This window comes from Pseudoliparis swirei, chromosome 7 (genome assembly GCF_029220125.1).
Source record: "Pseudoliparis swirei isolate HS2019 ecotype Mariana Trench chromosome 7, NWPU_hadal_v1, whole genome shotgun sequence".
Lineage (NCBI taxonomy): Eukaryota > Metazoa > Chordata > Actinopteri > Perciformes > Liparidae > Pseudoliparis > Pseudoliparis swirei.
In genome coordinates this window covers 1,882,149-1,906,929 of record NC_079394.1, presented here as the reverse complement: position 1 = coordinate 1,906,929, position 24,781 = coordinate 1,882,149, and the positions used below count along the sequence as shown (strand labels likewise).

Sequence of the window (24,781 nt, the reverse complement as noted above, 5' to 3'; positions counted from 1 at the left end):
AAGTCGAGACAGTTCTGGTGAAATGACAAGAGAGACCCCTTGTGGCGATGCAGGGTACTGCGCTCCGAGAGCAGCGGACACTGCATCAGGATCCGCGAGCAACGGGGAAGAGAAGAGTAACACGAAGTTCAAATATTTCATCAGTCAAGATGATTGTATCTGAAGCGCAGTCGTATCGTTTGAGGACGACACGTGTCATGGTAAATGTGCTGATGATGAAGATAGCGGTGGTGATGAGGAGGATTCTGATGATAATGATGGAATTTTTTCCTAATGAACCAAACACAAGGGTGTAACTGAAATGACATCAGAGATTTTCCCTTTACTGACTAAATAATGTTCCACAGATGAGGTGTGTGCTCCCACTGTGGGAGCTGTGGTTGTTGAATGCATATCCGATATAGGAGATGCACATAGACCAACTTCTGTTAGTAGCCAGGGTTAACAATTAAACAGAGTCATGGCATACGATGAACGCCCGTCAGTATTTGACCACAAATAATACAAATTAGAATGAACCTTGTGCCTTCAAACTCCTGCATGATACAAGTGGACACAGGACAGAAAATGCTCCTTGGCAATAATTATTGATGTCAAAATGAATCTCTATGAGCCACACAATTCAAATTTAAACACAATTCGACATATTCTTGTCATATGTCACTTCTCACCTAAGAGCAGGAGGAAGACGTAAGCGCACATCCACACAGAGACAGACTTCATGTTGGACTCCGCGGGAAGAGAGATGAGTTAGGGTCCAATACGACTAATATGTCCACCTTACAAAAGGTTGAATTCCCCTCTCCGAATCCTTAAACGAAGCCGTATGCTAACTGTAAAAAAAAAGAGAGAAGAATATCCTCATTAAAGACGCACTTCCGAAAAAAAATCCTCGACTCCAAATAATAATCCACGATTTTTGTTTTTGGGATTTTTTAAAATAACACACTAACCCCAACGCAGAAAAATCATCTGACGTTGAAAAAAATAAATGAAAAATCAAATGCCAATCAATCAATCAGTCGATCCATGAAAGCAGTTTCTCAGGGTCCGTCTGCGCTGCGTTCATCCGGGGAAACTATTGAGACTTGATCTCTCCGCATCATCGGGGCTCAGGCTGCCCGCTCCAATTGCCCCCTTGGAGAAAACGTGTCCCTAAAACATTCCTTAAACTGGCGTGAAATGATCCTTCAACTCTGCGGATATATCTAACCAGGAGGAAGAACTCATCTGAAAGTGCCACAAAACGCTGACTGCATGCTTTTCTTCCCACCACCAGCTCCTTCCAAAAGGCGGTGCGCTCGTCTGGAGGAAGTGAACGCTTCTTTTGCACTGACTGCATGTGTCGAGGCTCCGCTGCACTTTATACAGAGGAGTTCCAGTCCACCAGCAGAGGGCGCTCTCGCCGGGGTGCTCTCATTGGCAAACGTGGAACTCGGTCACATCGAGGCCCAATAATACATGTTACCCTACAGAGAAATCTCCACCATATTCCTATAATCTCCTCCCTGCAGGGAGCTGAGGAAAGATGCACCTGTGCAACTCAGCAGTACAGATTACAGTGACCTCACACATCCGGATCTCCTGGGATACTGCCACAGGGTTTTCCATACGTTTTGTGAAAGATTGTCTGTGATTCATGTATTGTATCCTTGTTAGAATATTCATATTTCTTCCAAACGGGAGTCTTTACAGTCTTGCTAAGAGAGATGAAGCCACACAACTGCAACACATCAACAAAGAATTGGGAAGAAACAAGCTGCTGGTCTTCTAGCGCATAGTGAATCTTTTATTCCGGTATTTATGCCGCTGCACGTACTTTCTGGTTGATATTAGAGCTTCATATCCACAACTCATGGAAATCTGCAAATGTTTTTTAGCGACAGGGTTCAAGGGTGGACTCAACAATGGGGATGACAATGTCATCATTCATTTCAGCAATACCGCGACACTTCTCGTGGCATCTGTGTTTCCTCTGATTGAAAGAAAGATGGAAAAAAAAGAAGAAAAAACCCGCCACAATGCCTCGTATTATATTTGTGCTTGGAGGAAATAAGCCCACGACCCACAGAAGATGCCATTTTTCAAAGTGGCTTCTTCGCATTAGACAAAATGACTTTGTTGTGCATCACCGCTTAAATAGTGCCCGGAATGTCATAAATCTTTACAAATCTCGAAAACAAAGTCTCTATTTAGAGGGACTGACAGTGACAAACTGCGAGGCCAGTGGCTCATAATGACGTTTGACTGTCAGCCCCGGCTCCCGTCCAAGAGGGAAAAGAGCTTGCCGCTATATAATGGCAAAATCAGCCTCATTCTGCCTATATTGGCCCGGGCTTATTCTCGTCTCCCCCCCCCCAGATGTTGAAGTCTGTGTCATTATGAGGACACTGAAAAGCATCATTCTCCACCATGAATGTGTCCCGCATCAGCGCTGCAGTGACTGACGCAGGATGTTTCGGAAACTCTTTGCAGAAATACATATTTTAACACAGAATGGAAAACTTGTAGCTTTCCAGCTATTATTTCCTAAACCACTACCAATTTTCTGCTTTCATTTTTGCAGATAACAAAGAAGGCATTTTATTATTCAAGTACGTTTTCACTGAAGGGCAGATGCATGAACGGTATAAAGCGTACAGTCGCTTCAGCGGTAGATTCAGGAAGAATCAGACATTTCTAAAGGCACGAAAAGGCACGAAATCAAGAAAGAAACATTAGCAATCACAAAGTGGATTCTCAATCGGGCATCACATTATTTCCATTCATGATTGTGCAATATGGATAAATCCTCTTCCTTTTTTTTGTTTGTCTTGAGCTCGGCTGTCAGGTCTATAGTGGGACATTATTCTTGTTGACATTGCACGACTCCCCCCTCCATGGGTATTTAATTGCTCCATTCTGACTTCATAAAGCATCTGCAGCTTTTCTTTCACACGTAGAATTAGAGAGAGCCCACAGAGAAGCACACACACACACACGCATAGCTTTCATAAATATGAATATCCTTATGTGCGCTTGCACACCCAGATGCACGTCAGCTGCATGTCAGATAAATGTGCCCCTGCATGATGGCTCAGGACAGCGAAGATAGGGAATGACACATCTGGATATGGAGGACATTGTTCTAACCGTTGAAGGTGCACCCGCCTCTGGGAGGTGTGTCTAATAAAGTGAATATACAAACTCTAATGGGTCGAATAAGAGCTGAGGCAGTCACCTTGAAAACAAGACAGACAAACTTCCAGACAAAATGTTGCATATGAAATATGATGTGTGTTACTGTCTCTATAGAGCATTCAGAGTGGCTGTGGTTGGTGTGCTCGGCTATTATTCACACTCCACCCAGGTGAGTCCACACGTTCAGCCGTCACAAGGTAACTTTCCAGAACAACAGCATGGATCGTCGTGTTTAATATCTAACCCAATAATACTTTGAATTAAAAGGGTGTTTGGCAACATTGATAAGGATTTCCTTTTGCCTCACAGATTTGCGGAAAATACAATTGGCTTGAGATTTATCAGAGGGCAAAGGTCGCTGTATCTCTCTCTGCTAGTCGTGCTCATTGCAGAGACTAATAATGAACTGAGTATACAGTACACGTGCACACACACTTGCACGCAAGCACACAGAGGTTCAGCTTGACTGATTAGATTAGGAATTATAGGCTAATTAATGTGTATCTAGAGAGACCTGTACAGCATGCTTATTAGGAGACACAATCTGAGTGGAGCAAGGAACATGACAAAACTAAAATGGTGTTAATTCCAAGATCCAATTAATCACATTAAATTAAATAACACACAGTATACTATTGCGCTATTCCCTTCTGCTTTATTCAGTTCAGTGTAAGAGAAGCTAAAGATAAAACCTCTGCCTCAGTGCACTGTATGAACACTCATACATTATTGAAGGTTGGGACTTGCGATTGCCAAATATTCTTGAAACGTCCCCACTGTAACTCTTGACTGAAAGTCTATTTCCAAGTATAAAAAAGGCACAACAAATGGAGATATACTGTATAAGGGGGGGTTGTAATATCGTTTAAATGTCTCAGCTTTCACACAGACATTAGTGCCTGTATCAGGTTTAGAGCCCAAATTTAGTTTAAATAATCGGTTCAAGTCAATGTGAGAGGGAAAACAGCCGATGGAAGAAGCATCTCAAAGGCAATTGTGGCGACGGTGGCGTGACCGGAGCAGCTCCACATTCTGGGCCGGCTCTGCATGTTCCACTCAGATCCGTTTGGTTCGGCTCGAGGTTTAATACAAAGAAACAACAAACTGCTGCCATTCGTTCTCAAGGTCCTACCTGTCAACGTTTCTGTGTAGGTCCACTTTGTTTTGGGTTGTTTGAGCGTTTAAACAGCACTCCACTTCTGATGTGACCTCTGCTAGACTCTCTGGAGGCTATCGACCAGTTAGATCCATTTGTTTTCCAGGCATTTCAGACATTGTCCATTTCTATCACATTACTTTGACAGAAATTGAATTTCCTCTGATGCATTTTTATGTATCCTAAGTGCTGTTTGGTTCTCACGGGGAATATAGCGTTTCCAGTGGTGTGATGATGCACAAACACTTTCAGTTTAAACAGAAAAAAAAGATTTTATTTCAATTTGTGTCTTCACTGTCGTGTTTTTTTCAAAAGGTTTTCCACATAAAATGTCATTTCTTCCACGTAACCGACATCAACGTGGAAGTCTGGCCATTGCCTAAAATCTGTTTCAAAATCTTACAAGAGCACATGAGAGCACTTAGAGGACCAACGTTATCAGAGCGCCGATGCCATGCTGGGCTTTCTGTCTCGTAAGTCTGCAAATGATTGCCATATTTCTGATGGTGAGCTACAAACTATTTTTTTTCCCCCCTTGCTTCTCGTTTCTTTTACAGTTCAGAAATCGTACATGCAACGACATCGCCGGAGACGATCACATTCTGTGGCTGAAGAGGCTGGTTCCCGGTTACATCAGAATCAGAATCAGAAACAGTTTATTGCCAGGAATGTTTACACAAACGAGGATTTTTTTTTGGCATAAGATAAGATAAAATAAGATAAAGTGCTCGGACAACAAATAACGTTAAAGTGTTTAGGTGTGTGTTTCAAGAGACATGTGTGTTTAAGTTAAAGTGTATGTTAAAGTGACATGTGTAAGGAGGAGGGAGGAGGAGTAAGAAGAAGAAGAAGAAGGAGGAGAAGGAAGAGGAAGGAGAGAGGAAGGAGGAAGAAGAGGAGGAAGTCCTGGGGGTGACAGAGTCAGTCAGTGGGGGAGCCGGGCTCCATTGATGAGCCCGACTGCCGACGGGACAAAGCTTTTGGTGTGGCGGGAGGTCTTTGTCCTGTCCAGAGTTTCCCGGAGTGGTGAACAACGGCCCGTCTAGCCCATCCTGTTGAACACGCCGTGGGACCCGTACGGGACATCGACGGGGACCTCTGCTCTCCCCAGCTCTGTGAAGGTCTTCGCATCCAGAATAAGTAGGAAAGTGCTTTTCTCCTGGAAATAGAAGAGATTAAAATAGAGTAAGAAAGTAAAAATCTGGTGAAAGAAAGTACAAATCTGGTGATATTCAAGAAAGAATTTAAAGACATGACTCTGGAGAAGTACAGACGTAACAGCATTGATGAAGCATCATAAGTAACGGGTAATGGGGACAAGTTTTTTGTTTTGTTTATTGTTTTATGAAATATGTATGTGTGTCTATTTATGTGTGTGTGTGTGTGTGTGTGTGTGTATTTATGTATATGTGTGTGTATATGTATATATGTGTGTGTGAATATGTATGTATGTGTATGTATATGTATATGTATGTACATGTGTATATGTATATGTATATAATATATATATAGATATATGTATATGGTTCTCTGAAATAAGTTTTTTCATGAAATGATAGGTTTGGGCACTTATAAGCTTGATAGCTTCAGCCTCGACCCTTTCGGTCAGCTACTTTCTTCTTTTGTTGAATTTTGATTTTTGTATATTTTGCTGATCGAAATAAACTAAACTAAACTAAGAGTCATGTGAACAAAAAGGTCAGAAAGCACCCTTCTCACAATAACATTGGCGAAAGTAACAGAACATTTGTCTTCCCCGTGCATAATAAAGAATACAAGTCCAGTCAGCTCACACAGCAATGTGGGAAAGTCGTGTCAAACCGCCCTGTTATGAACGAACAGCGTGAGGAATGATTCGAGTGAACGACGCCTGCTGCGCTCTTGTTGATCGTTTCTTGTTGTTTTTATAACTCACCTCTCTGGGTGTGATGATGACTGACAAAATCACTCCATCGTCTTCCTGAGTAGCGTTGGGCGCCGCAACAAAGACCGGCTCAGACGGAAACAAGCCGGGATAACGCCACACCTTGACAGGGAAGATTACATTAACACTGGCAGCTGTTTCATGTTATAAAACCTGCCCATCTGAGCTAGAGAAGCAGCAGGAGAAGTAACTTTGATGCCAACAGTTAACAATGAAGCGGTCTCTGATCGATAGAAACCTTAAGCTCCTTGGTGTGGACATCCATTTTGAGCAAGGAGTCACTGAAGACATGTGCGAAGCCACAGGAGTAGAAGTAGCGGTAGGGTCGGCCGTTGTGCTGCTCGTAGTTGATCTGAGGGAACTCGAGGCCGCCGTACTGCAGCAGCTCGTCATCGTAAAGTTCCTCGTGAGTCATGTAAACCTGGAGGAGGTCAAGATTCAACTTTCAGTGCACTGTTTACATTTTAACCAAACATATTTGCCTAGTTAATGATTGGATTGGATTCAATCTATTGTCATTGCTCAGAGTCCAGGTACATAGAGTACAGGTACACAGAGTACAGGTACACAGAGTCCAGGTACACAGAGTACAGGTACTCAGAGTCCAGGTACACAGGCAACGACATGTATCCTCTGCATTTAACCCCTCCTTAGTCATGAAGGAGCAGTGGGCTGCAGTGATGCGCCCGGGGAGCAGCTGGGGGTTCAGTGCCTTGCTCATGGACACTTCGACTCGCAACTAATGGGGAGAGCGGGGATCGAACCGACGACCTTGGGGTTGCAGGACGACCCCCTTCCTCTTACCCCACTGAGCTACAGCCGCCCTATGAACACCTGCATACCTGATTTACTGCACATTGTAGAGAGCTGGAATCAATACAGCGTTATTCCTTAAAACCCATGAAGGGATATCTGCACGAGATCCTCTAACTTGAGTTAAGAATAAATAATATTTCTTTTAATTTGACTTTGAAATTGATGTAACCTACAAATTGCAAACCCGTCTTTGACTTCAATGCACCTTCACAGCTGTTTTTCAACCGTTACATGAACGGTACACAGCGGCACTGAGAACCGAGGACGGTGTCACTCAGGTTGTCATGACAACTGAAACATCACATTAGCTTTCATCGTTTCAGCTTTAATTTACCATAAGAAGATGTTGGACTGTGTGTCTCTCTTTGTGTGTGTGTGAGTGTTAGATGGTAATTGTTCAGCCCCATGATGGACTCTCATTTTGAAATCACTTTTATCTGCCGTAAGTCATGAAAGGACTCTCTTGCAGTACCTTTCAATGTCTCGTCATGCCCAATAATTATACAGTGTGTGGGAGTGAATTGGCTGCATTTATCATGATTATAGGCCGACATTTGTACTTGATAAAAACCATATTGAGTGTAAAGCTCAGGTAAACATATTACACACTGTTTAATCCTACCTCTCCTGGTTTTGTCTTCCTGGCTGTGGCTGTATAGTTATCCAGCAACACCAGGTTTTGGTCCAAAGGAGTTTCTTCGTCCACGGTCAGCGGCAGGACGTATCTCCTCGGGAGGTTTCTGCACATTGAGTTGTAAAACTGCCAAACGAAATCAGACAGACATGAAGAACTGTGAGCGTGGCTCTTTTGACTGAAAGGTGCAATGACAAACACGCACACACACAAACACACGCACACCGAATCCTGCATTTAATATAGATGTTTTTTGCATTTTATTCAGTCAATCAAATCAAATACAATATTATTCTATAGAATATACAGAACAGAAAGACTGAAAAGGTATAGGTAGAAGCAAAAAATGCTTATTTATTCCTATCCTAAATTAATATAAAATAAATCAGAAAATTAATATAAAGTAAAAAATAATAACAAAGCAAATAAAAATAAAATATATATATACATACATACACACAAATACATATAGATATATATATATATGCATACATATTAACACATACGCACATACATACAGAAATACATATATATATATGATCGGTGAACAATATGGTTCTTACGGATAGAACCACAACAACCTCTGAATCAATTGTGAATCATGTTTTTAAATATTTTTGGTGGAGATATTTGTTACTAAAGTGAGTAAACACTGGGTGGATGGATGAGTTGATGCTCATGTTAAGAATGCAACTAATATATTCGCGAAACAATTGTGTCAACAGATGTTATATGAAGAAACAGTTGAAATCATTTAGTAAAAGCCAGAACCTCATGAGCTGCTCACCGATGATGAACCGATCAAACATGTCAGACATGTTGATTATGTGTGTGTGTGTGTGTGTGTGTGTGTGTGTGTGTGTGTGTGTGTGTGTGTGTGTGTGTGTGTGTGTGTGTGTGTGTGTGTGTTTGAATGAGAGTCTGTATGATTTTTTTCATTTTTAAATATTATCTGTCACTGTTTTCTGTTGCATGTCTGAGACTTTGTGTGACGTGCTGCTGTCTGGGCGCTCTACTAAAGGAGATGTTTAATCTCAATGAGGCATTTCCTGGTTAAATACATTGAAAATATAAAATAAAATAAAATGAATTCACCTTGTCCATTTCCTCTCCCGCGCCCCGACGGAGGTTCTCCAGCGTAAATTCTCCGATGACCTCACCATCGTCCCCGCAGCACATGTCCATCACCAAGAGCCCGTTGTCCTCAAAAGCGTTGATCTGATGCAGCGTGAACATGGGCGCTGCGCGGTACTTCACTTCACTCTCCTGTCGGCGCAAAGAAAGTATTAGTATGATGAAGACTATGAATGCTTTTGAACAAACACGAAGAGCGTCCGTGTTGGATTTAACATTTGAAGACGAGCATTGTGAACTTTTGGATTGGATTCAATCTATTGTCGTTGCACAGAGTCCAGGTACACAGAGTATAGGTACACAGGCAATGACATGTATTCTCTTCAGTGGCGGTTCGTCCATAGGGGGCGCTAGGGTGCCGCCCCTCTTAAAATTTGGAGATGAAAAAAAAAGAAGAAACAAAAAAAATCCTGTCAAAAAACATATGCCAAATCATTTAAATAGTAAATATACCGTGTTGACGCGCTAAATGTGTGTGGGAGACCGCAAGCCCCTGTCAACAACCACTTAAATTAATGTGAAAAAATATAATATATCGCCATTATCACGGAGAGAAGCCCCTCCCCTTTTTCGAGGCGCTGGTCTAACGTGTGTGTACGGCATCGATACAACATTTCAGTCGTTTTGGCAATGACCGGCTTCACATTGGCGGATGAAACTGGAATCTTGGGCGCACAAATGTGCGACGCGATTGGATTATTCGGCAGATCAGAGACCCGTATGTTCCCTCAGCCCATAGAGCAGTGTTGCCAGGTCCGCGGTTTTCCTGCGGAATCGGGCCACTTTTGAAGTGTTCCGCGGGTTGAATTTTGTGTCCTTGGTTCGGGTTGACCTATTTTGCATGCAAATTACATGAATATCTTTAAATAAAAATCCATATTTTAAATGAAATAATTTATTCATACCCAAATCCTACCAAACTGACTCCAGATCAGCACGTACACACATTTTATTTATGATAATATACTGTATCTAATTACACAAGGCCATTTTAGGACCTAGGTGAAATAACTGCTTTTAATGCTGGCAAACTAAACATTTGGTGTTACTTTGTAGATATTACAATACATTTGGCAATGATAGCAATGCTGTTGGACTTTAAAAGCAGTGTATATGGTTTGGCACGGGCATATTTTGAGTTCTGATATTGGGCTGGTTTTATCTCACAGACCTGGCAACCCTGCCAGGGAGCTCCACCTCCACCTCCACGCAGGTACGCGAGCAACATAGCTAGCAGAAGCTTGTTGTTAGCATGGCGTCGGTGACTGAAAACTCTGTGGTATCTCTACGCGAAAGACCTTTCAATCGACGGTCAGATATTGATAAGAAGAGGCTGAAAGAGTTGGGACCCGAACATCCGGAATTAAAAATTCAGCAGCAAATCGCTGACCGCGGGAGGACGTACACCCGGAGATTCTCCTCAAGCCGATATGCTAACCGGAGCTGGTTAGCTGAATGCTCCATGAGTAATTCGTTTTTTGTTCCCCCTGTCTGTTGTTCCAAAGTCCTGGGACTGAAACTCTCTGGACTACAACGGGGTGAGGGATCTAAAGAGATGCAGACAAGTGTAAAGCACGAATCTTGCCGCAGTTATCTAGCTAAGAGCATGGAGCTAACTCGCTAACAGCTGTTAGCGAGTTAGCTCCATGCAGAGCAGTAGGAGACCGAGCTGGCAGCGAAACACAATGAAGAAGTTCTGAAAAACAGACACATTCCCTCAAGAATAATGAAACAGGCTGGTTACAGACATGATTGACTTTAACCAGAGAGTTATGGAGAAGTTTGCCAACTTTAAAGAGAGGAGCTACTTGTCTTTACAGTAGTGGGTCTACTCTGTCAAACAATGTAACATGTGATCTCTTTCTGACTCTATTCTGCTCTGAACCTCTTTCATGTGAGGGTGAAACTCTTTTATTTTGCAAACCTCTGAAACCCAACCCAATGTTCCTTAAAGCTGCTCTGAACCTCTCATGCCCAAAGTTACAGTGTGTTGATAGTTGTTGTTGGACAGTGTTGAGCACGGTGTGTTCTTGAAATAAAGCTTTGTTTTTTACAATATTCTACTCAAAACCTCTTTTCTTCTCATTGTTGAGTGCTATTTAAACTGCGCCCCCCCCAAAAAAAATTTCACCAGCCGCCACTGATTCTCTTAACCCCTCCTTAGTCATGAAGGAGCAGGGTTCAGTGCCTTGCTCATGGACACTTCGACTGGCAACTAATGGGGAGAGCGGGGATCGAACCGACGACCTTGGGGTTGCAGGACGACCCCCTGACCCCCCTGAGCTACAGCCTCCCCGATATTGAATGCTTAACGGGTCTGCTGTGTGATGAGATGAGGGTATTGAGAGTAACAATGTGTGAGGAAAGGCTCTGCCATCAGAGGGTTAATTTATCTAAATAAATAGGGGAAAGCTCCGCGATGCGTGAAGAGATTAGCTGGCAGATCTCCTACTTAGTTCTGACTATTCAGCAGATGTTTGTTTCCTACCTCAGAATCAGATCAGAATCAGAACCTTTTATTTCCATGTGTATGGAGGTGCAACAATAGACCGGTGGTGCAACGGTGACAACAATCAACACGGTGCGAGAATTAAGAATATAAATATAAGATAAAGTGCACAGACAGGCAAGTTGCAGTCAGTTTAAAGTGACATGTGTATTTAAAGTGAAGAGTTAAGTGTATTTAAGTGTACTTATGAAGTGATGTGCAGGGGAGTAACCGGAAGGAAATTATCCTGGGGATGACAGTCAGTCGGCGGGGGACCGGGCTCTGTTCATGAGCCCCGCTGCCGACGGGAGGACACTGTGAGTGTGGCGTGGGGTCACGGTCCTGATGGACCGCATCCCCCCGCCAGATGGAAGGCACTCAAACAGTGTGTGTCCCGGGTGAGAGCGGTCGGCCACAATCTCTCTTGTTCGCCTCAGGCTTCTGGAAGGGAACAAGTCCTGAAGGGACGGCAGATTGCAGCCAATCAGGCTGCAGAGCGACCGCCGCGCCGCAGCCCCCCCCCCCGGCTCCCTGTCTGCGGTGAACTAACGCACCTTGCCGGTGTGCTTGTTGACCAAGTGGAAGATGGTGTCATACTGAGGTTCCCACTTCATGGCTTTGTTCAAGCTCTTTCCCTGGATTTGGTACAGCTTCATCTTCATCACGTCCAGCTTGATCGGCTGCTCGACGAACACGATGTAGTTCTCCGACATGACTGCAGAGAGAGGGCGAGCGCAGAAGGAGAGGCGTGAATTAAAAAAACACATGATCGACGGAGCTTATTCATCATCGTGTCATCGTATATCACGATAAATCAGTGAACTGCTGAGTGTGTAGTTTCACGACAGAGTTTATTCTTTTTATCTTTTCCCACACTGATGCGCCATTTCATTGTGTTACAAGCACATTAAATGGGTCACGGTTCATTATTGCAAGGCCCTGTGACTAGCATGATTTCAGGAGTGTCTTGGGGGTATCTAAACTGAAAATGAGTTTTCCAACTGCCCCCATGTTGCTAAATTGGCCCAGTGGTAGAGGTTTTGCAGGAGGACCGTGTTCCTCTGCTTGTCAGTTTGAACGGTAAAACTTTCTTGCCTCATTACGAAACATATTGTGCTCCTAATCAGGCCGACTACCAACGACGCCATGGCCCTGTTGAGACCCCGCCCACTCCTCCTCTCTACCTCCATCTGATGGATGGTGGAGGTCTGGATGGTGGAATATGCCGACTACCAACTCTTCATCCACTCTGTCATATTCATTGTGTTGTTACTGTGTTTTAATGTGTGTGTAATGATTCCTTCTGGTCACATGACATCTGTTACACCTGTCCATCCTGGAGAGGGATCCTCCTCTGTTCTCTCCTCAAGGGGTCTGACCTTTTACCCTGAAGGGTTGTTTGGGAGTTGTTCCTGATGCGATGTGAGGTCAAAGCTCAGGGATGTCTATGTGTACAGATTGTAAAGCATTCTGAGACACATTTCTAATTTGTGAAAATGGGCTATACAAATAAACTGAATTGAACTGAATTGAATATAATCACATTAAATTGGGGCTAAACATAACCCCCCCGACTACTCTAACTCTACTGACAGGAGTAATTATGTGGTGCCTTGTATGAACGTACACTCTGAGATTTCTCGGTGCCAGATAGTCTGGCAGACCAAGGGTGGTCTGCCGGAAACATGGGCTGAGATATCATCAGGGAGCCGGGGCAGCAACGACCACACGGAGCTACATTGTTGTAGGTTGGGGAGAGCAGCAGAGTTGTGCTTGTTGATTGGCATCGGGTTAATGCTAAATGCTTCACTATCAGTAGATTCTTCATCAACTGCTTGGCTATCAGCTGACCAGTAACATCCAATCATATTCATGCAGGTGTACCTCAGTGTGTAGCCATTATAAAAACAGACTTTTCTCTTCGTTCCTCCTAATCAAGCAAAACCATTTTTTTTTTCCATTCCATTTTCAACCGCTTATTCCGTGGTCGGGTCGCGGGGGCAGCACACCCAGCAGACCCAGCAGGCTGACCCAGACTTCCCTCTCACCCGCAACATTTTTCAGCTCATTGTGGGGGACCCCGAGGCATCCACAGGCCAGCCGGGAGATAGAATCCCTCCAGCGTGTCCGGGGTCTTCCCCGGGGTCTCCTCCCAGTTGGACGTGCCTGGAAAACCTCTAACGGGAGGCGTCCAGGAGGCGTCCGAATCAGATGCCCGAACCACCTCAGCTGCCTCCTATCGATGCGAAGGAGTAGCGGCTCGACTCCGAGCTCCCTCCTGATGTCCGAGCTCCTCACCCGATCTCTAAGGCTGAGCCCGGCCACCCTACGGAGGAACCTTTTCGCGACCTTGTTCTTTGGGTCACTACCCAAAGTTCCTAGACCATAGGTGAGGATTGGAACAAGCAAAACCTATTCCACCAAATACACAAGTATAACTGACTGAAATGTAGACATAAGACAGTAAAAAGCTGGTTTACAACTAACACAATGACACAAATCCTGTGTTTGTTGGAAACTGTGCTATCAGTGTGAAGACCTGGAGAGAACTAAATTAATGAGTTGATCTTTTTTTATATGCAGAGACTCGTGTGAGTCAAAGGCAGACTTATCGACAGAGAGAGATAAGCTAAACTGAAAAACAAAGGAGCTGTGATTATCCGAAAGAAGCAGGGCGAGACAAGAATTCAAATGAATAATTACTAAGAGCAAGGAGAAAACGGTGACGCTCCCTTTCAGTGGCAAAAAACTAAATCTCTCATTTAATTAATGAATTCAGTTTACATCCGGCATGCAGGCAACTCAAAGAAGGCTTTTGTCATCCTGCGGCGTGCATCTCACCAAAGCTGTGATAATAGGAAGGTTTCCTGGGTTCAGAAGCCCGAATGGAGCAGATTACTCTGGCTCCCTTCAGGTCTGCAGGGTCCTCCACTGCTGCCTTCTCCTCGGGAGGAGGGACACAAATGATATTGTAAAAGAAACCTGAGGAGGGACAAAAACAAATGATGTTCAGGATGGATATGATGGATGGAAACCATAAGGATATCTACATGAGTATATCGTTGAGAAGGCAGACGGGTGAGAAGAGAAAGGACATAAAAGAAGAGTACCGCTTTTCCCATAGGAGTTGCCCATGTTGTACGTGGCTCCCTCGCGGTCATAGTGTGGGTGAGCTGTGGCCGAGTTGACAGCGATGTATTGACTCCAGTCCACCTTGAAAGGACAGCATCGTCGTCATCATCAACAGTCGGCCATGTTTCTCGTCTTTATTCGCCCGACTATTTATCAGCGTCGGCATTCAAAAGCGACGATTGTATTTGTGATGCTGACTCACCTTCTCCTTCGTCTCCAGGCTCTGTGGGTCTACTCGTCTCATGTAGTTGGTTTCTGTGCTGACGTAATAGTCTCCCTTGTATGTGACAAAGTTCACGCTGGCGTTATCTGTGGCCTCTGTTCACACCAAAAGAAAAGGCACGAACACATGAAACACTTCAGCTAAACTCATCGTTCTGAGGGATTAGACGGAAAACTACTTCGTCCATCAGCTTCTCCATCCCGAGTTTTTCAGAAGCTTTACATCATGTTTCCCTCACAGACAACTACACACACACACACACACACACACACACACACACACACACACAAACACACGTACAATCATGTAACACAGTCGGATGTAACATTGGCTCTCACAGGCTGCAGAACCAATAACAAATACAGTACATTCAGTAAAAAAAGAAAAGAAAAATAGAGCATTTTTTTCCCTCTATTTGTTTGACTTCTACTTTGGCTCAAGTAATCTGGCACGGAATTGTTTTTTACTTTAAAATTGAACTCACAAAAGTTGATTGAATACTTCAATAATGCATGAGGCCAGTGGTCCCCAAACTACGGCCCGCCTCCACATTTGGCCCCCTGAACAAAACCAGAGACGCATTATGATTTTTTTATTGATTTTTTAGTCTGGCCACGCAAATCCACGACTAGCCGCTGTCAAATAGAACGGAATAATGGTGAAAAGGTTAGGTAAGATCCCGGAAAGGGTTTTTAATATTTGGTTATGTGGCTTTCTGGAAAACAATACATGTTTATATTTAGCCACCCTGTGATCATCACACTGTTTCTGTTACAAACTGACTCCTGACCCCCATCAGAGAAGGGGACAGTTATGTGGCCCTCACAGGAAACAGTCTGGGGACCCCTGCATTAGGCACTGCTAGTGCTACCTTATGGTACATTGAAGTGGATTGCATACGGAAATATGCAATATAAAAAGGAGACACACTTACTAGGAATCTGAAAGCGGGAATAGAAGCGAGCAAAGATGTTCTTGCAGGGATCGGGCAGGGCTAAGGTCCCGAATTCTGACACCACGATGCGGTTCTTCTCTGAGTTGGTGACATACGAGTCACTTCTGAGGAATCGGCTACAGTAGGTGACACTGCCCTCACAGATGTGGAACCGGTGCATCAGGGCCATGCCATCGAACCAGTGGGTGTATCTGAGAGGATAAAGACGAGTCTTTTGTAAGCAGGGAATTTGTGTGAGACAAAGTTAGAGAGAGAGAGCTCTGTAAGGCAAATAATGAGAAATACACAAAAAGCTTTTTGAACATCGGCAAAGAAAACCTTCATTTAAGGACGAACAGTTTGAGGATTTGAATTCAAGTGAGAAAAATATGAATTCAAGTGAGAAAAATATGAATTCAAGAGAGAAAAATATGAATTCAAGTGAGAAATATATGAATTCAAGAGAGAAAAATATGAATTCAAGATAGAAAAATATGAATTCAAGTGATACAAATATTAATTCAAGAGAGAAAACATAAATTCTAGTGATAAAAACATGAATTCAAGTGACAAAAATATGAATTCAAGAGAGAAAAATATTAATTCAAGAGAGAAAACATGAATTCAAGTGATACAAATATTAATTCAAGAGAGAAAACAAATTTATGGGCCGTCATAAAACTACTGTATACTGTTGAGGTTCAGCCTCATACATGTTGTTCTGTTAATGTACTGGCAATACATCAAGTGTCATTTTACCTATTTTATTACTATAATTGTTGTCATTTCAAAGACTATCTGTATTGTTTGACCATATATGTTGTTATATGTGTCATATGTGCACATAGTGTTGTCAGAAATACAATCAATCAATTTGGGAGTGATAGGCGGCTTCAGTTATGTGTTATAAAGCGTTGTGATGGCTTTGGGTTGTACTTCCTTTTGTTTGTACACTGTCATGCAAATAAAGCTTTCTTGGTTGAATTCATTTTGTAAAGGTTGTTAAACTCCATCGTATTTTTCAGAATACCTGTCTTTTCCAAATTCAAACTTCCCGGGACCATTTCTCAGGAAGCTGCCGTTGATCCAGGTTGGAATAGTTCCCGTGATGGAGGTGGGGATGGGATCAGGGGTTTCCTCCACAGAGCGCACCAGACGCTCGATGCTCTCCAGACCCTTGCCCGGCGGACATCGCTGCCTGCTGGACACTGAGGAGAGGAGAAGAGAGGAGGGGTGAGGAGAGGAGAGGAGAGGAGAGGAGTGGAAGAGTGAGGAGAGGAGAGGAGTGGAGTGGAGAGGAGAGGAAAGGAGATGAAAGAAGAGGAGTGGAGAGGAAAGGAGAGGAGATGAAAGAAGAGGAGAGGAAAGAAGAGGAGTGGAGTGGAGAGGAAAAAAGAGGAGATGAAAGAAGAGGAGTGGAGAGGAGAGGAAAGGAGAGGAGATGAGATGAAAGAAGAGGAGAGGAAAGAAGAGGAGTGGAGAGGAGAGGAGAGGAGATGAGATGAAAGAAGAGGAGAGGAAAGAAGAGGAGTGGAGAGGATAGGAAAGAAGAGGAGAGGAGAGGAAAGGAAAGAAGAGGAGAGGAGATGAGATGAAAGAAGAGGAGAGGAAAGAAGAGGAGTGGAGAGGAGAGGAAAGAAGAGGAGAGGAGAGGAAAGAAGAGGAGTTGAAAGAAGAGGAGTGGAGAGGAGAGGAAAGGAGAGGAGATGAAAGAAGAGGAGATGAAAGAAGAGGAGTGGAGAGGAGAGGAAAGAAGAGGAAAGGAGAGGAGAGGAGAGGAAAAGAGGAGAGGAGAGGAAAGAAGAGGAGTTGAAAGAAGAGGAGTGGAGAGGAGAGGAAAGGAGAGGAGATGAAAGAAGAGGAGATGAAAGAAGAGGAGTGGAGAGGAGAGGAAAGAAGAGGAGAGGAAAGAAGAGGAAAGGAGAGGAAAGAAGAAGAAAGGAGAGGATTTCAAGCACACTGGAGAATCCACTAAAGATCTCTGGCGATAGCAGAGTGGAAAGAGCAGTCCTTGAACAGCAGCTGAACTCTTGGTCCCACAATCTCACATCCAACTCATGTTCTCACACTCACCCACACACACACACACACACACTCACCCACACACACACACACACACACACACCCACACACACACACAGGTGTATCACCACTTTCAACATGGGTGTGGTGCTGTAAACCACATGGAACTTTGAACGAATGTGAAATAGGAAGTGATATAAGTGTGTGTGTGTGTGTGTGTGTGTGTGGCCTATGTGTGTGTGTGTGTGTGTGTGTGTGTGTGCGTGGCCTGTGTGTGTGTGTACGTGGCCTGTGTGTGTGGCCTGTGTAGGTGTGTGTGTGGCCTGTGTGTGTGTGTGTGTGTGTGTGTGTGTGGCCTGTGTGTGTGTGTGCGTGGCCTGTGTGTGTGTGTGTGGCCTGTGTGTGTGTGCGTGGCCTGTGTGTGTGTGTGTGTGTGTGTGTGTGCGTGGCCTGTGTGTGTGTGTGTGTGAGCGTGGCCTGTGCGTCACACCGCGGTGAAGCTTGTCTTGTCTTGGGTTTTTGTCTCGTAACTTCCTGTTTTATTTTGAAGTCTAACTCTCCTCTCGTTTCAGGTCACTTGCCCTTCCTCATGTGTCACCGGTCTGATTGTCTCCCCTGATCCCTGATTGGTTCCACCTGTTCCCCATTACCCTCATGTGCTTATAGTCTGCGTCTTCCCTCTGTCCTGTGCCAAAGTGTTTCGTCTCATGGTCGTTCACCAAGGCCACATTCATAGCCGCCGAGCCTTTTTGTAAACTAAGTACCAACCTCGAAAGAGCGATTTTTGTTGTAGTTTTCATAGTCCAGCTTTTTATTTCTTAGGACCTTGTTTAGCCTCCACCTCTTAGGAGAGTTTTTGTTTGAATTATTAAACTGCTCACTGACGCCTCAGCATGAGTCCTGATTGGAATCCCGGCCTGACACTGTGTGTGTGTGTGTGTGTGTGTGTGTGTGTGTTATACATGTTATTCACCCTTCCGGGTTGCATTGTCAGTGTGATCTACTAATTTCAACACAATCAAGAAGAACCTTTGAACCTTTATCTTTCTAATTGAGTTGATGAGATTTAGTACGTAATAGTTTCACAACTTCTCACCTCGGCTGTTGTATTTTAAGCTTTACCGACACTCGAAATAATAATCAAACAACTGATTAAAGATGTATAAGTGTGATGGAGGATCTGCTCTGTGGCAGCAGACATTACGCGCTGTAACAGCTCCAGCCTGGATGTTCCTACGACTCTCTGGGGTCTCGCACTGTGAATGACACCTGCACTGCCTCCTTTCTTATCTGTTATCCAATAACCAATTCCTGCTCATCACCTCATACCTCCAAATAACGCAGATTGTAAAATATTTATGAGTTTCGTGATTAGCAAAAGCAAATCATTGTTAAATACGGAGCCCCACGCTGAGCCGAGGTTACAAAATAAGAGTTTTTTGACGGCATGAATCGTTATTGCGATTCTGCGAACCGGAATTTGTTTCATTCCCGTGACACGACCACGGCGTACAATAAAAACGAGATTGTGCAATAGAGAGATAACCGTTGTAGGCGTTAACAATCTCTCTCAACGTAGAGTTTGTGAGTTCTGATTGTGATGACTGCAGCATAATGATCCCTGAACGCGGGCCGTCATTTTCCTGGTATTTCACGTCTCTTTCCGACTGTTGCATTCAGAACCGTCTCGGCAACATTCACGAGCCCGGTGTGTAATAGATTCAGGTATTGCCTTTTTTTTTAGCTCTCATTTTTCTGTCATCACAATTGCAGCAGTGGTTAATCTAACAGCTATTACTTTAGTGAACTGATTTCTTCACAGCAGAACATTTCCTTGTTGCACATATTTATTAAAATGGCTGTTCTTTTCATTTTTCATTTTTACTCTGCAGGGTCCTGACAGTCAATGTTCTACTTTTAGTTCACTGCTGATAATGACTAAAAGCTGTTAATTGAGCACATTCTCCCACCAGCTCTGATTCAACAGAAGACCTCGGAGCAGAAACAATGGGACCTGCCAGCTGCTATTGTAAAACTACAGCTCTGGTTTTGAAAAACAAGAGAAGGAAACATGAATGCTGAGTCACATCGGGCACGTCTTTGATTGCGTGTGTGTTTCTGCTTCCATAGAAGGTATTCTATATAACATACTATTGTTATTGTTCTTGCATTAAACAGGATGAAATACATGTTTTGTTATAAGTGGAATGTTGATTTAGTCAGTCATGAACTTCCGTCATAATTAATAATTTTTTGGTTTAAATAGCCTCCTGTAGAGGCTGATCAGAGTTTCGATTCATGTACTGTAGATGTAACTCTAGGGAAGTCAACCACATTCCAAAATACTTTACTCAAATGAATAATAAGGAATATAAAGGAGTATTTGTATTATTATGTAACAATAAAATAGCATGACATGGAAAATGTACAGCTCTATTATTACCAGAACTTTGTGTTATTTCCAAAATATCCCAAATATCTTTACTTCTACCTCACCTCTATATATATATACATATATTAAATATATGTATATATATATATACATATATATATTTTAAAAATATATATTAAATATATATATGTATATATTGTAGTGCCGGGAGACGGGAGTCGGAGGCGGAGTATCCAGCACAAAGCTTTAATGAACACAATACCAAAAGACGTTCATTCGTCAAGTCAAAACCGGACTAAACTGGACGGTCGTTCCGTCCGCTAAACGGGTCCGTGCTAAACACTCCCCCCACCCATAGTTCCGTGGGTGAATTATGTTATCCACCACACAAGCCCCCCCAGAATTCACCCATAGTCAAAGTCCTCGTGACGGAAAGGCGACGACCCGACCCCGTCTCGAGCGGATGACAGGGGCCGAGGGAGAGGAAGCAGCAGGCACGTCGGCGCCGTCCGCTACCCCGGAGGTCCCGGGGGTCAACAAGGTCGCTGGAGTCTCAACGGGCAGCGCGGGGCGCGGCGCAGGCGGACATCCCCGGCGTGGGGGTTGCGCCACCTCCACCGGTCTGGAAATGTCCACGTTAGCCGGCTTAACCCTATCCCAGGAAACGGTCTCAGGCCTACCCCCGACGTCCACCACCAGGCACTTGTCTCCATGTCTCAAAACCCTGAACGGGCCATCGTAAGGAGGGCGTAGGGGACCACGGTGGGCATCGTGGCGAATGAAAACATAGTCCACCGTGCTCAGATCGGGGGGCATGCGGAAAGTGGGAGTGCCGTGTTGCGATGTGGGAACAGGCGCGAAAACCCTAGCGGTTTCCAGTAGGGAGGAACGTTGTTTGGCCGCCGACCAGGGGACCGAGGCGTCGGGAATAAAATCGCCTGGCACTCGTAGGGTCTGCCCGTAGACCAGCTCCGCCGAAGAGGACCGCAGGTCCTCCTTAGGGGCGCACCTGAGGCCGAGCATCACCCATGGCAGCCTATCCACCCAGTCGCCGTCCCTCAAGCTGGCCCGTAGGGCTGCCTTCATGGAACGGTGGAAACGTTCGCACAAGCCGTTCGCCTGGGGATGATAGGCGGTAGTGCGGTGCAGCTTGACCCCCAACCCCTCAGCCACCGCGTTCCAGAGTTCCGAGGTGAACTGCGAGCCCCGGTCCGAGGAGAGGTCTGAAGGAGTCCCAAAGCGCGCGACCCAAGTGCCGATGAACGCGTGCCACATCAGAAGCCGACGTCGAGGAGAGGGGAACAGCTTCAGGCCAGCGGGTCGTCCTGTCGACCATGGTGAAGAGGTAGGTGAACCCGTGAGAGGAGGGAAGCGGTCCCACCAGGTCGACGTTGACGTGGTCGAACCTCCTTTCGGGAACGGTAAACTCTCCAAGGGGGGCCTTAATATGGCGGTGCACTTTGGATCGTTGACAGTCAACGCAAGAGCTGACCCACGCACCAACGTCCTTTCTCAGTCCCTGCCATACAAACTTCTGGGAAACCAATTTCACAGACGGCTTCCTGCCGGGGTGGGAAAGGCCATGCAACGCCTCAAAAACGGGCCGGCGCCAGGACAACGGGACCAGCGGTCGAGGCTGGCCTGTGGAGACGTCGCACCATAGCCTCACGTCCGAGCCGTCAACCGCGACCTCCTCCAGGCGCAATCCTGTGTCCGAATCCCTCAGGGCCTGGACCCCATGGTCGGAGGCCTGGTCCACGCTCATGCGGACGTAATCCAGGCCCAGTTGGACGGCCCCGATGACCGTTCTCGAGAGGCAGTCTGCGACCACGTTAGACTTGCCAGCAATGTGTCGGATGTCCGTGGTGTACTCGGAGATGTACGCCAGCTGACGCTGCTGGCGGGCCGACCACGGCTCCGCCACCTTGGACATGCAGAACGTCAGAGGCTTGTGATCCACGAAAGCCGCAAACTCCCGCCCTTCCAGGAGGAATCGGAAATGGCGGATCGCCAGCCAGAGTCCAAGGAGTTCCCTGTCGAAAGCGCTGTATTTGCGCTCCCTGGGGGTCAACTGGCGACTGAAAAAGGCGAGCGGCTGCCAGGCACCATCGACCCATTGCTCGTGCACCGCGCCGACGGCGTAGTCAGACGCGTCGGTGGTGATGGCGATGGGGGCATCATGCGACGGATGGGCCAACATGGCGGCCTCGCCCAAGGCGGCCTTCGTGGCCTCGAACGCCTTCTCCCTCTCCGCCGTCCAGTCGACAGCCTGGTTAGGGGACTTGTCCTGAGAGCCCGTACAGTGGGCGATGACGTGAGCCGCCTGGCGGATGAACCGGTGGTAAAAAGTCACCATCCCCAGGAATTCCCGGAGCGCCCGAGCGGTGTGTGGGCGGGGGAAAGCCGAAATCGCCTCCACCTTCGACGGAAGAGGGTGGCCCCTCCTTGTTGATGAGGTGCCCCAGGAAGTGGATGGAGGACAACCCGAACAGGCACTTCGCCGGGTTGACGATCAGCCCGTGCTGGTCGAGCCTCCTGAAGAGGTCGCGTAGGTGACCCTGGTGCTCCTTTTCGGAGGAGCTGGCGACCAGGATGTCGTCCAAATACACGAAAACGAAGGGCATCTCCCTGAGCGCCGAGTCCATTAACCGCTGAAAGGTCTGAGCCGCGTTCCTGAGCCCAAACGGCATACGCAGGAACTCGAACAACCCGAACGGCGTCACCACCGCTGTCTTTGCGATGTCCGAGGGATGCACCGGCACCTGGTGATAACCGCGCACCAGGTCCACCTTCGAGAAGACCCGCTTGCCCGCCAGGTGTGCTGAGAAGTCCTGGATGTGCGGGATTGGGTAGCGGTCGGGCGTGGTGGCGTCGTTCAGGCGGCGGTAATCCCCACAAGGTCGCCACCGCCGTCCTGGCTTGGGAACGATGTGAAGTGGTGAGGCCCAGGGGCTGTCCGAGCGGCGGATGATGCCCAGGCGCTCCATGTTGGCGAACTCCGACTTAGCGACTTTCAGCCTCTCGGGTTGAGTCGTCGGGCCCTAGCGTAGACGGGCGGGCCCTTGGTGTCTATATGATGCTCTACACCATGTTTCGCCGTGACCGCGGAAAAGGTAGGTCGGGTTATACCGGGAACTCTCTGAGCAGGCGTTGATATTCGCCCCTCTGAGTGGGAGCTGGAGAGTCCGCCGTAAGCCGCCCGACTGCGTGCACATTCAAACGGTGAGAACGTCCGCGCCCACCAGGCGGTTGTTTTTCACGTCTACCAGCAGATTGTGCGCACAAAGGAAATCCGCGCCGAGGAGGGGAAAGGAGATGTCGGCCGTGACAAAATCCCACCTGAATCGCTGGCCTCCAAAGCACAGGTCTGCGGTCTTTGTGCCATACGTGCGGATGGGTGTGTCGTTAGCGGACCTCAACTGTGGACCATGGACGCCCGGGGCGGTGTCCTCCACCGTAGCCGGCAGGACGCTCCTCTGAGCCCCGGTGTCGCAAAGAAACTCGCGGCCGGAGAGGGTGTCCCTGATGAACAATAGCCGGGTTGACGTGCCTGCACTCACGGCCACTAAAAAGCGCAAGCCTTGGCGTTTCCCGTCGGCTTGAAGTTGCACGGGGACCGGCACCTCTTTGCCTTAGCGCCGAAACGTGCGTGGAAATAGCACATACCATTGCTGGCGCTGCCATCGGCGGCTACTGGGGCTCTGTTGGTCAGCCTGTCCCTGTCCGGTGGGTAGGCACTGCGTGTTGGGGCTAGCACTTCGGGTGCAAAACTCTGAGCAGCCAGGAAAAAACGGTCGGCTTCCTCCGCTAACGCGCGTGGCTCAGTAATCTTCGTGCCCGCGAGCGCCGTCCGGACCTGCGGTGGCATGTGTTGGAGGAACAGCTCCATGAAGAGGAAGTTAGGTTCTTCAGCACCCAGCAGGTTAAGCATCATCTCCATATGTTCAGAGGGTTTGCTGTCCCCGAGGCCCCGAATAGCCAACAAGCGTTGGGCCCGCTCTGACTGTGACAGCCCAAAAGTCTTCAATAGGAAGGCTTTGAGGTCCCTGTACTTGCCGTGGTCCGGGGGATTCGCTATGAAATTCGCCGCCCGGGTCGCAGTGGATCTTCCCAGCGCCGACACGACGTGGTAGTAGCGTGTGGTGTCGTCCGTGACGTCACGGATGGCGAACTGCGCCTCTGTCTGCGCGAACCACGCCGTCGGTGAAAACTCCCAGAACTCCGGCAACTTAATAAAAGCATTATTCGCCATGTTCGTTTTGGTCTCTGAAGCTTCAGCGAGACCTTCGTCGGGGTCACCAGTGTAGTGCCGAGAGACGGGAGTCGGAGGCGGAGTATCCAGCACAAAGCTTTAATGAACACAATACCAAAAGACGTTCATTCGTCAAGTCAAAACCGGACTAAACTGGACGGTCGTTCCGTCCCCTAAACGGGTCCGTGCTAAACACTCCCCCCACCCATAGTTCCGTGGGTGAATTATGTTATCCACCACAATATAAATATATATAAATCCAATATGAATGCAATCAATCGATGAGTACAGAAGTGGAAGTGGTGTCTACTCACTGCTGTGTGTGTGGAGCGCTGTGGTCTTGGACATGGCTGGTCCTTCTGCACATGAGACCAGACTAACAGAGGATTTAATAATCCCAGAGGAAGACCTTTGAACCATTGGTTCCTTGCCAGGTTAAGTAAGTGATCTCTTTCATGGAGCAACGCTAAGGTGCAGTGTTGACTTTCACTGTC

The 24,781-nt window shown here is 46.4% G+C and overlaps 2 protein-coding genes across 3 annotated transcripts in view; both read right to left on the bottom strand.

Annotated features, from left to right (window-relative positions):
* Positions 1-1,291, bottom strand: part of LOC130197293 (GDNF family receptor alpha-2-like) — a 49,202-nt gene extending 47,911 nt beyond the window's left edge. Inside the window, exons 1-2 of one of the 2 annotated variants that reach the window (XM_056419891.1) lie at positions 954-1,291; positions 672-833 (exon numbers count right to left, since the gene is read on the bottom strand). In XM_056419891.1, coding sequence (XP_056275866.1) covers positions 672-723 — 52 coding nt within the window. In that variant the 5' untranslated portion in view covers positions 724-833; positions 954-1,291. Of the gene's footprint in view, positions 1-671 lie in introns of both variants that reach the window. The other variant, XM_056419890.1, reaches the window with a different exon arrangement.
* Positions 1,292-4,588: 3,297 nt separating this feature from the next.
* Positions 4,589-24,651, bottom strand: bco2l (beta-carotene 15, 15-dioxygenase 2, like). Its single transcript, XM_056419623.1, has 12 exons — positions 24,602-24,651; positions 16,652-16,829; positions 15,622-15,833; positions 14,667-14,782; positions 14,443-14,545; positions 14,174-14,314; positions 11,887-12,047; positions 8,806-8,976; positions 7,699-7,836; positions 6,499-6,681; positions 6,252-6,362; positions 4,589-5,495 (listed from the first exon to the last, which is right to left on the bottom strand). The coding sequence occupies exons 1-12, from the start codon at positions 24,633-24,635 to the stop codon at positions 5,379-5,381; spliced, it is 1,665 nt and encodes a 554-aa protein (XP_056275598.1). The 5' UTR covers positions 24,636-24,651; the 3' UTR covers positions 4,589-5,378.
* Positions 24,652-24,781: the final 130 nt, after the last annotated feature.